Source organism: Merops nubicus, unplaced genomic scaffold, assembly GCF_000691845.1.
Source record: "Merops nubicus isolate BGI_N331 unplaced genomic scaffold, ASM69184v1 scaffold29814, whole genome shotgun sequence".
Taxonomy (NCBI): Eukaryota; Metazoa; Chordata; class Aves; order Coraciiformes; family Meropidae; genus Merops; species Merops nubicus.
In genome coordinates, this window is record NW_008606750.1 from 41338 (window position 1) to 52795 (window position 11458).

The 11458-nt window shown below is 47.4% G+C and overlaps 1 protein-coding gene across 1 annotated transcript in view; it reads right to left on the reverse strand.

Moving 5' to 3' along the window:
- The window catches only part of LOC103772426 (CUB and sushi domain-containing protein 2-like), a gene marked incomplete at both ends in the record, with an annotated part of 44275 nt that extends 41331 nt beyond the window's left edge, over positions 1-2944 (reverse strand). The window contains 2 exons of the mRNA XM_008939758.1: positions 231-425; positions 2618-2944. Coding sequence (XP_008938006.1) covers positions 231-425; positions 2618-2944 — 522 coding nt within the window. The remainder of the gene's footprint in view (positions 1-230; positions 426-2617) is intronic.
- Positions 2945-11458: the final 8514 nt, after the last annotated feature.

Sequence of the window (11458 nt, forward strand, 5' to 3'; positions counted from 1 at the left end):
GGCTGTGACTGGGAAGCTGAGGGTTAGAACTGAAGCCCAGCAGTCCTTCAGCTCTAAACAACAGATGCCCCTGCCTACACGATGGCAAAAGCCCTCCTACAAGGCCAGCACCTTTGCAGGACCTGGACAGGCAGAACTATTATCCCCTTCCCCAAAACCTGCAAATATGATAGGATTGTTCTCCCTCCAGGTTACACAGCCAGACTCACAGGAAGGATGATAAAATTTACCTTCACATCTGAGCACTGCATTGTTCCAGACCACGTTTCCTTCCTTCAGGATGCAGGTGATGGTTTCTGAGCCATGGGTCCTAATGAAGCCCTCATCACACAGGAAGGACACGGAGCTGCCGAGCTGGAGGCTGTCACCGAACCGCTTTCCATTCACAGGCACGCCAGGGTCAGGGCACTCGTTGTGCCTAAATGCTACCAGTGAAAGAGAAGAGAACAGAATAGTCAGTAATAAATGAGTATGTTGGACCACAAACTTAGGAACTGAACAATAGTTTTGTGTCTTTCCTATGGAGATGACAGCACTTGGTCTCACCCCTGGACGATGGACGCTCCAGACTTTAATTTGGCCAACTATCAGCCCAGCAAAGCTACTGTGTTCCACACAGACAAGTCAGCCTGGACAGAAATCATGTCACCACCTCCTCTCTAAACTGCTACGACACTCACGTGTGTGTTGCCACCATTCAGCTTTTTCTCTAGTTGAAGTCACTTTGGTTTTTCTGTTCCCTGCCTGTACTGCACATGTCCATTTGCAACCGGAGAGAGGAAGGATGGGATTAAAACCATCTGCACCCACGAGGTGCTGAGACACAGCAGTGACAGGGGATGGAAAGAGCCTGCAAAGGTATCTTCTTAGCTATCTTCCACATACAAAAATACACAAATACTCAAAGCAGAGAAAGGTTTTTTAAAACTCTTAAAATAGTGCAGTGAATGCATCTGCTTGGAGAGGACACAAACCAACCATTAATGAGAATCAGTTAATGCTTTGGGGCCCTGTTTTTAGAAGCAAGGGTCCTCTCAGCACACTCTGGGATTGTCTCTGTGTAATGCCTGACCTTGCTTGTCACCATTACCAAGATAAAAGGAAGGACACACAGCAATTACCTTTCTAGGTGTTGCAAAGTTGCAAGTGGCATTGGACAGAGACAGCTCTTGTTTAGAGCCTGCCCTCTTCCAGCAGACAAAAACCAGGCCAGCCACCCAATCAGAAAGTAAGCCTAGAGCCTTAATTCCCCATTAAGTGCACAATTATGTACTACATCTTCATATCCTAGGAGGTGGTCTTCAGAGATGAGCAGCATATGAAAGATTAAAGCCTCCAGATTAATTGCACACACAGGCTTTTAGTATCTTTAATGCACCAGACCAAATTCAGAGGAGTTCTGGATTTCTTCCATCCTTCTCTTACAATGCCTTGGTACACACATTGCTGAAGGGGAACAGGCTGAGCCTGATCCTTGTGCTCTGCTCTCTGTCCCCTGCAGCAATAGCTTGTCTCCTCTCACACCTCAGCTGAAGGGAAGGATGGCAAAGGGTCTGAGCAGGATTCAGGAGCTGCCTCTCCGTAGTGCAAGCAGTCAAAACAGATTAACTGAGGTGTAGTTAAGAGTCATTTACAACAATTAAAAACGTGCTTTAAAAAGGTCTCTGCACAGGGGACAGCCACAGCTCCCAGCACAGGAGTGGGATTTACCAGAGACACATCCTGCAGGGCAGCACCAGTGCTTCTGGGTGAGCTGCCTCCTGGCAAACAGGATCTAGGACTCAATCCTGGGCACATGACACCACCACACACAAGCTACTCCATCTGATGAGCCTTCAGCCTGCTGTCATGTGGCAAAGGATTTCTTAAGACCTCTGATTTTTTTTTTTTCCAAACAGAGGATTTGCAATCATAGCTAGGAAGGCCATTAATTTAGCTGTGCCACTAAAGATTATTATAACCAAGTCCTTTATCAGTTCTGCTGAACAGGTTTAATAATGCTCTTTAGAAAATTATAGGACAATATGAGGATAAAATTACCATAGCCTTCATTTGAGATTCGAAGACTGGACTTCCATGAAGTTAAATCTATCTGTGGAAGTTTTAAGGTTTTATATTATGAGACATTGCTGAACATTTCTCTTATATTCAGTCTTGCACACTTTCAGGTGTCAACAAATAATGATAGCATTGACTGATGGACACACCCATAGAGATCTACCTGTTCTTCCTGATCTACATCAAGCTGTTCACAAAGACCTGTCTCACCTCAGAGAGCAGAACAGAGGCACAGAGAGGGAGAGCAGAGAGCCCACCTCACACAGCAAGCTGCAGCTGATGGGAGAACAGAGACCCTGGCTGCCCCATGGACAGATAACCCTGGGCCAAACCAGATTTCACACCACTGGACAATACTTAAACCTCACAGGCAGAAAGAACATCTACAATCAGCTCTAAGCTTGACACCTATCCTCAATCACCCAACTGCAAATCTGAAATAATTTCAGACTTACTCTGGAATCACAACGATTTTAGAGAGATAAAACTCTTGCCTGCTGGTCTCCAACAAGAACTTACAGCTTGAAATGAAAACCAGAAGGAAGAACTGGGCACTTACTGGTGAAGGTTATGTTGAAGCCTCTCTTCTCCATGGAGTGGTCGGTCTGGAACTCCAGCCTGGCTACATGCCCACTGCTGGTCAGAGAGGAGGGGATCTGGTTTCCTGAGAAGGTCCCCAGCACAGGAGATTCAGCAGTTCCACCATCCTTCACAGCTAGGAAATCAAACTGAGGCTCCACATCAAAATCATTGAAAGCCAAGTGAATTCTGCTCTCAGGTTTAGCTATAATTAACCAAACGCAGTGCAAGCTGCTCCCGTATTCTTCAGGGTAATTTGGTGACAGCACAATCCCAGATGGAGTGGTGAAGTTGAAAAAGCAGGAAACTGCAATAAGAAATCACCATCAATCATGCAGCAGGGTGCTCCTCTGCCACGTTTCCCCCTCCCTCTCATCCCCTGAGCTGGGCAATTCCTGCACGTTCCCAATTCTTGGCTTCTCAGACGATTAAGGAAAGGAAGGGCTCAGTGCTCCATTCACTGCGAGCTGTCAGTGATTTATTTGCATGGGGAAGAAGTGACTTCAAAGTAGTCTCCAGTCCTGGTTTTGGTTGATTTGCCATTTTCCAGCCTAGCAGAGCCCTGCCTTACCCCTGTGCAGGATGTGCCATGCACAGGGAGCACGGGTTCCTCCTAATGCAGGAAGAAAATGTCACTCAGCCAGGTGGGGAGCTGGCATTTTGCAGGTGGATGCTCCTGTGCAGCCCCCACTGGGAGCCTACACAAGAATCAAACATGTAACTACAGCTAGTGTAAAAGAAAACTGGCACTGAACGAGTTAGACTCTGTAGCAAAGTCTTCTGCTGTGGCCACAACTCAGCACAAGCCCCAAAACCTGAGGTAAGGAACCCACCTGGCTGTTACCCCACGCAGACCCCTCCAGACTCCTCTGCTGCTATCTACCCCCAAGCTTTTTGGCCTGAAGCACTGTGTAAGCTGCAGATGCAGCTCTCAGTGCAGTGCAGACTTCTCTGACTTTGCTCCATAAAAACCAGTCTGCAATTTTAGTTTACTTCTCTATTTGCTAAATGCTCTTTTCACCCAAGCTCCTCACCGACGTGACTGCACCCAGGCAGTGCTGCTGCACTTACACTCCTGGCAGAGTTTGTCCAGCTCCTTCAGACCATGCCCATCATGTATGAAATACCTGTATGGAACTGTCAGCTCCTTGGAGAAGATTTGGAGTCAATTTGCCTTTGTCCATCTCCCCGGGCAGCTGCTTATACCTGTGCCAAACCAGCACTGAAAAATGAAGGCTGCAATTTGTTTCTGGTAGTCGCTGCACTAGGCAAGAAGCAGCCCAAGAACATTCCCAAGCTTCCCCCAAGTGCCAGGAGCTCGGGACAACCTGGAGCAAGCACTGGCAGGCTGCAACCTGCAGCCTAGGTGTTGGGGATGGTCCCCTTCCCATGGCAAATAAATCACTGACTTCTGCTGGGCCAGCATGTTACTGAGGAGAGGCATTGAACTAGACTGCCAGTCCCACGGAAATAATTAAAACCCATCTTAAAATGAAGTTGAGGGGAAGAGTGCATATGAAAAAAAGTGTTTAGCTCTCAAGGGTTTTCAATATATACTGTATTTCAGCTGACAAAGTCCTTAATTTGAAATAGCAAAGCATCCTTTTTAGTGGTACATACCCCACATTTTGGGTATTTTATGTATGTATGCTTTACTCATCTTTTACCCCACCAGCACCCTTGGTAAAATTCATTATTTGGAACATACATCCCACTAATTCCTGGCAAAAGGACATCGCAGAGAGGATGAGACTGGTTTTAGTTTGGCATTTGTACAATTATTTGGTTCAATGCTCACCCTCCCTCTGTTATTTTCCCTCTGTCTTCCTTCAACAGTTAATGGTTTTGGATCAAATAAGATGGACGTTACCATGACGTTATCAAGGCTGAGAGCTACACAATCTATTTCCTCCTCTCAGCAATAAAGAGAACAGATTACAGAGAAAACAAACTGCAAAATATCCTCAGGATTTTGGCTCTAGATGCTGAAATATCAAGGGATGCTGTCAAATAATTCTGTCAGCATAAGCTCGGTATAATCTGCCTAGGAACAGTTATTGGAAACAAATGCATTCACACATCTTAGCAGCAGAAAGCCCTCCCAGGAGCCAGGTATCTCCTGTAAATGTTTAAATCCAGAGGGGTAAATCAGCATTCATCCAGGACCTCCAGTCCCAGGCAGCCTGCAATAGAGGTACAGTTGCTAGCACAGCTATCACAGCTCAGCGCCGCTGGCTGGGCTCAGGAAATAACAACAAAGAACTTGCTGACAAAAGAAAGAGAAGTGGAGCGAGGGAAGAATATAAAATTAACCTTTCCTAGATAAAACAAAACGACAGCTAAAAAAACCCCAGAAGTCTCCACTGTAGGGAAGTAAATGACCACTCTGAGTTTCCAGAAGGTAGGCTGCAGACAGCCACGCTGCAGGATGAAGGCCACTGTCACATCCACATCCCATGGCCATAGTGGGGCACCAGCTCTCCCTGGTGCAGTGTGGAGCTCAACTTCACCTCCCAGAGAGGCATGTCCAGCCCAGGAAACAACTTTGACAAGATCATGGGGTCTGTGACATGAAGATTTTTCATCTTCCTAAGCAGGAGAGTTTTTTCGTCAGTGTGAGAAGGGGTTTTGGTGTGGGGCTGCACTGGGAGCCACGTCAGCCTCTCCTTTCCTGAGCGTGCTTTGCTGGACACTCAGAAAAAAGCAGAAGTTGTTTGACCATGTCACATCCAGTGAAACGTGCTGCCAGAACAAAGATGGGAGTACCCAAAAAGCTGGAAGCAGCTGAGTGCTGCCTGTCCCATGCTGTTTGTGTGCCCCAGACAGTGGGGAACAAAGTGCTCCCAAGGAGCAAGCAGTCACCACAGACAGAGGTCCGTTAGTTAGGGATGCCCCCTGAGCCTTGCCTTGAGCCAAGAGACTGAAATTAATATTTATTAGCACTGTTCTTAAATGCTATGAGAGGCCATTTCACTATGTGCATAGCGTAGGTTCAAATTTATAAGTCTCTGCTGACCTTTGTCAATAATTACTACTGATCAAGCACTGCAAAAGCAATAAGAAAAATCCCTTTATTAAATACAGCAGAACAGATAACAGCAAAACTCAGCAGACACAGAGCACCTGCCAAAGCCAGGGAGACCCACGTCATTAGTGAACGAGTACAAGGCATTTAATTCAAGTCATCACAAACCTTATCAAGATTCTGCTTTAATTTAGAGCAGTAAAACAGTGAAGAGCTCATTGCTTCTTGTCTTTGGAAGTCAAGCAGGACACGTGGCTGTGGCATGAGGCCACTGCCCCACGGTCCCTGAGCACGATGCCCATGGCTGAGCTGCACACAGAGCCATCCAAGAGTCCTTCACCAGCTTGTGTCTGCACCTGCAGCCAGGAGCAGATTCTGTCTTTGGTCAGTGCAAGCACAACTTGCTTCTCTTTTTCCTCTGCTCCAGCAGATCCTGCCCCCTCACAGACCAGCTTGCTTCTCCTGTGAGCTGTGCCTGGTGGCCCCAGACTCCCCATCTCCACTACTCCTGCACGTGGGCTGATCCCAGGGAGAAGTTTCACCTGCAGTGCATGGGAATGGGAAAGGCACCAGGTTCAGGGGCTGAAAACCCAGCAGGGAATCTCTATAACAATTTCAGTCTCCATGGAAACCAAAAAAAATATCCTGATTTCTCTCTCAGCTTTTAGGTATCATTCTCACTGACTCTGACCACTTGGGAGAGAGCTTGAAGACTGTAATGGATTTTCTGCCTTACCTTTCCTTTTTAAGAAGATTCCCTCTAGGCATAGCTTGCTGATGGACTGGGAAAGCAAGAGCTCCTCAGGAGCCCAGTTAACACCCAGTGTGCCTCACTGGGGGAAGTCCACATCCCCAGTAGCCAGCAGTGCTGGAGGCTCAGGGCACTGCTCAGGTTGTGGAATAAAATGTTTTATGTTCTGCATTTTCCTCTCTCTGTAGCTGCTGTTTCAATAAACACATCTGCATCATGGTGCATTTTCCTTCTAAAAACCCCAAGGAGCTAACAGGGCAAACGTTAAGTGGGAGAACTTTTTGTATTTCAGAGCAACCAGCTCCTCAGCTTACTCTGACTGAGTAGCTGTCACTGCAGCGTGCTGCTCACTGGGGGCAGGAAAACAGGGGTGTTAAGAGTGACAAAAACAGGCAGGGTTTGGGTACCAGACCTTGAGGAAAATATCATCTGTGAATTTAAAACAGACCGTACAGGAGCCTCTCTGCACACAGAAGAGCACCACAAAACCAGAGCAGGTTTCACTTCCACCCACTCGAACCAGGGACAGTGGTTGGGATACTGGGAGCAAGGTAAGTCTCTGAAACTTCCTGGAAGATGCTGATCCACACCAGGACAGTGTTGGGCTGCTCGTCTGCCAGGGTTTCTGCAGCTTCTGTTCTCAGGAGGTGCTCCAAGGCTTCTGCACAGCCAAGATCCCTTCCTGGGGTCCCTGTATTTTAGGGAACTCTCCCCATCCCTGCAGTCTCTCCTGGGAATCACTGGTGGTGTCCACATGAAGACAGAAGTTTAATTGTCACTTTTTGTGTTGGAAGCCCCAGAGCAGTCTTGTGGCCTCGTTATGTACCCTTCCTGTTTTGCTGCTCTGTGGTTTAGCAGAAGATCTTCCTAGAGGATCCTCTCCCAGCTGCAGCACTCGGAGCCTTCTGCCAACAGCTGCCACACGCTGGGCTCCTGCTTGGAGCTGACCCTCCTCACAGTCCCACGGTCTCTGCACATGGAGAGTGTGAAGGGCGACTGCTGTAAACACCAGGAAGGGCAAAGCACCCCCAAAATGTGGAGCTGAACTGGGGTGACAGCAGCCACACACCAGTGACAAAGTGCAGCAGAGGGTGGCTGGGCAGGCTCAGCCACATGTGAAGTTCTGCTCATTGGAGCAAGAGAAAGAGCTTTAAAGATAAACTTGGAGGCATCGACTCCACCTGCAAATTGGGAATGTCCCAGTGCAGCTTTCTCAGACACCATCCCACACACAGAGCACTGAAGTACAACAAGGCAGGTGTAAGGGAGTTCTCAGCAGAGCAGACTGAAGATGGCAATTAGACACATGGCATATTCCCATTTTCTGGGTACAGAGCTAGGGGAAGGGGACAGAGAGAACCTCCTTGCCTGGTAAAAGCACTAAGTGTCATTTCAGAGTCAGATTCATGTAAAGAGAAGCAACCCACCATGCTGAGCAACTGCTGTCAGGAATACGGACAGATGCCTTGGCACAGGACAGCTCACTGATAGCAGCATGAAACCCTATCAGGGTAACAGTTCAACTGATTCAATCAGTGAAATAACAAAGCATGGAGACAACCCAATAAACTGCATCCTCCTGATCAGCACTGAGAGCAGCTGGGAGCAGCTCTGGTGCTGCGTGCCCAGCGCCGGGGCCTGACACCACCATGGAGTCCTCCCCTCCAGCTCTCCCCACGTGCAGGCCCTCTCTGCAGGAGGAACATCCCTGCTGAGACATGAGAGCTGGACACATCTGCTGGATCACCACCACAGCCTCATCCCACACCCTCCAGCCTTATCACTGCAACTTCCTCCCCAAGCCAGGCTGCTGGCACAGGAACCCCAAGCCCCCGTGAGCAGCAGCTCACAGCAGGGACTGTTTCTGCTGGCTCTACAAGGACAAGAGGAAACGGCCTCAAGTTGTGCCAGGGAAAGTTTAGGTTGGACATGTTGAAAAAGTTTTTCTCCAAAAGGGTTGCCCAGGGCTGTGCCAGGCTGCCCAGGGCAGTGGTGGAGTCCCCACCCCTGGAGGGGTTTCCAAGCTGTGGAGATGTGGTGTGAGGGACACGGGGCAGTGGGGACCTGGCAGTGCTGGGGAAGGGTTGGACTTTTCCAACCAGAATGACTCAATGACTCTGTGACACAACACACAGACAGAACTCCCTGACAAAGTGCCACCAAGGAGAAAACAGGCTGTGGTTTGCCCCAGAGGGATGTCAGCTTTCCTTAGGTACAGACACCAAGGGAAACTTCACAGCTCAATTAACAAGTGGCACGATGGAAGGCGTGCAGCTTATCTGAGACAACTCTCACACAAGAGCAGAAAGGGGCTGAACAAAGTGGAAAATGTGCCTGGGGAGTTTGTGGGGGAATTCTGACCCGAGTCAGTGGCTGAGCAGGGGCTCAGGTGCACTCTGCCCAGCAGAGCACTCAGCACCTCTGCCTGCTTAGGCAAACATGGAAATCTCAGTGCTCTGATAAACTGGGGCTGCCATGCAGAACAAGGGCTTTGAGGGAAAGTGCCCTGTTTAAAAAGAAGAAGGGAATGGTCTTACATGGCTGCAGCAGTGAAACGAGGCTGTTAACAAAAGCTACAAATCCCACATGTATACAGAGATCACGGTAATCCTGCCGTCATTTAATTTGCCTTCCTCACTGCCAGAGAAAGGCTGGATGGATCCCAGTGGCTCAGGGGAACAGGCTGAAGATAAGGAGCATTTCACCACCAATTTTCTGCTCTGACCCTGGCTCAGATCAAGGGCAAGCAGAAAGTGTTAATGGGTCCTGAAGGACACGCATCTGTTGCACAAGTGCAGAAACCATCTAAGCCCTGGGAGTGGCCTCCTCAGGCAACCAGCCTGTTTCTTGGCAGGTTTGCAGCTGAACCACCCCAGGATGCAACCAGTGGCTTTGCAGAGGTCAGAGCTGATGTGTTTTGGTAGGTTAAGTTTGGCTACCGGTTCTTTTTCCCAGCTCTGTCTGGCAGAGATAATTAGAGTGTATCTCTGCCATTCTATCAGGAAAATCGTATCAGGCTGCTTCATAAAAGCATCAATCAAACAAATAAAAACCACACACAGCAAAACAGCTTGGAAATAAAAATTAATAGAACCTTTACACTTCTTCCAGAATCCACTAAAAGCAATGGCTTCTACAAGCAGATAAACAAGGCCAGTGTTGGCTAGAAAAAGAAAACCTGTTTACAGCAGGAGGGAGAAACGTTTTGTAGGTTGCCATAAACTGTTCCATCAGCACAGCAAAGAGTACGAGGAATTCAGAATAAAAGAAGTAACAGAAGAGGACACAAAGCATCAGGTTTTAGCAGAGGAATGAGAGCTTCTGCTACTGTTCAAAAGTCTAAAACACTCCCTTATAATGAAAAAAGTATCAATTCCTTTAAAAAGAAATTTTATGGACTTTCTGCTTGAAGAATTATTGGACAATAAAGGATCATTCCAATCACCTTAGTCACCCACCTCCTTCATGCAGGCTATAAAACAATTCCTAGTTCCTACAGATCTCCATAAAGGAGCATCCAACCCCAATTTACAAACATTTAGGTACAGAGAACCCATCACTGCCTTCAGCCCACTGCTCCCAAGGCTAACTACTCTCTGTTAAAAAGCTATTATTTTTCAAAAGGCAAACTGTGCTTTTATCACTGCTAACTTAAGAGACACACTTTCCTTCAAATTACCCCTCACAGAAAAGGCTCCACAGGTTGCTGCAAACAGTGAGCAAGAAAAGAAGAAAGAACGGAAGATAAAGAAAATAACGAACAACTGACAATTTAATTTAGAGCTAAATGAAAACCTTGTGAAATTACACAAAATTACACGGTTCTGTTCAGTATATTGCTGGGAAAAACATCTACTGCACTTTGCATTTCCAGCTACTAATCCTGAATGTTTGTACCAGACGGGGCAGAACAAGGGTTAGTCCCTCAGCTCACAACCAGGACTCGCAAGCTCTACAAAGAGGAGCCAAGATTATTCAGCAGGTATAACAGGCCAATATGGGATGAACAACAAAAACAACAACAACAAAGAGGAGTAATTTCGAAGGAGAAGAGAGATTTTATACTGCTATCAAGGAAAATAAGACATTCAAAAGACTGGAAAAATGCACAAAATCACAATGCCTCTGAAGAGGACGCCTGCGTGGAAGGACGAGGATCCCTGGCTGTGACAACCTCCTGCTGGAGCCATCTCAGAGACAGCTCCCAACACCACAAAGGGTTTCCTTGGTGCCAGGCTGGTCAGAGAGTCAAAGCACCATTCGCACTGAGCTGGAGCAGATCCCCAGCACCAGTGGGCTCAGAGCTGCCCATCACAGCAACCGCCAGCAAACGGTGAGGAACAGCCTGGGCTTGAGGCTTGCAAGTGAACAAGAAGGGAAGAAAGCATAACATCTGCTCCAAAGCCAGAGAAGAAAACACACAATTTAACATAATTTCAATTGGAAATGCTTTGGGAAATGCCTTCTGCTCTGTTTAGAGGAACATTATGTGTGACCATTGCTCTAAGTGGATCTTAACACAAAGAGGTTACAATAACACAACAAAAAGAAAGTCACTGGAGGTTAATAAAGAGCCTGAAGCAAGACCAGAGCAACACCAAGACCCCTGTAATGACTATCAGATCAATGGATGTAAAGTGTCTGGAGGAGTCCAAGAGTACCTTGAAACAGCACAACTCAAGTTACAGCCCCTGCATTTAAACATAGCCACCTACACCCACGTATTTATCCTCAGCCTTTGTGGAGCTGCAGCCAAACACACAGCCCCCAGTTCAGAGCAGAAACCTCCACTCCCAGGTTTGCCTGATGCACTACAACCAGAGTACGTATGATTTTAATTCACCTTTAGAACACGACGGGTCCAGAAAACTGAGTTTGCAAATCTGAGATCAATGAACTAAACTTGTATCAGAAAATAAGTTGTTTTCAGCAATTATTCTCCCAGAGCAACCAGCAGAGGAGAGCTGGAACAAGTCAAAAACATGGCCTTTATTCAATGTGATGGTTACAAAGGACACAGATTGTCTCAACAGTTTATGCCAGAA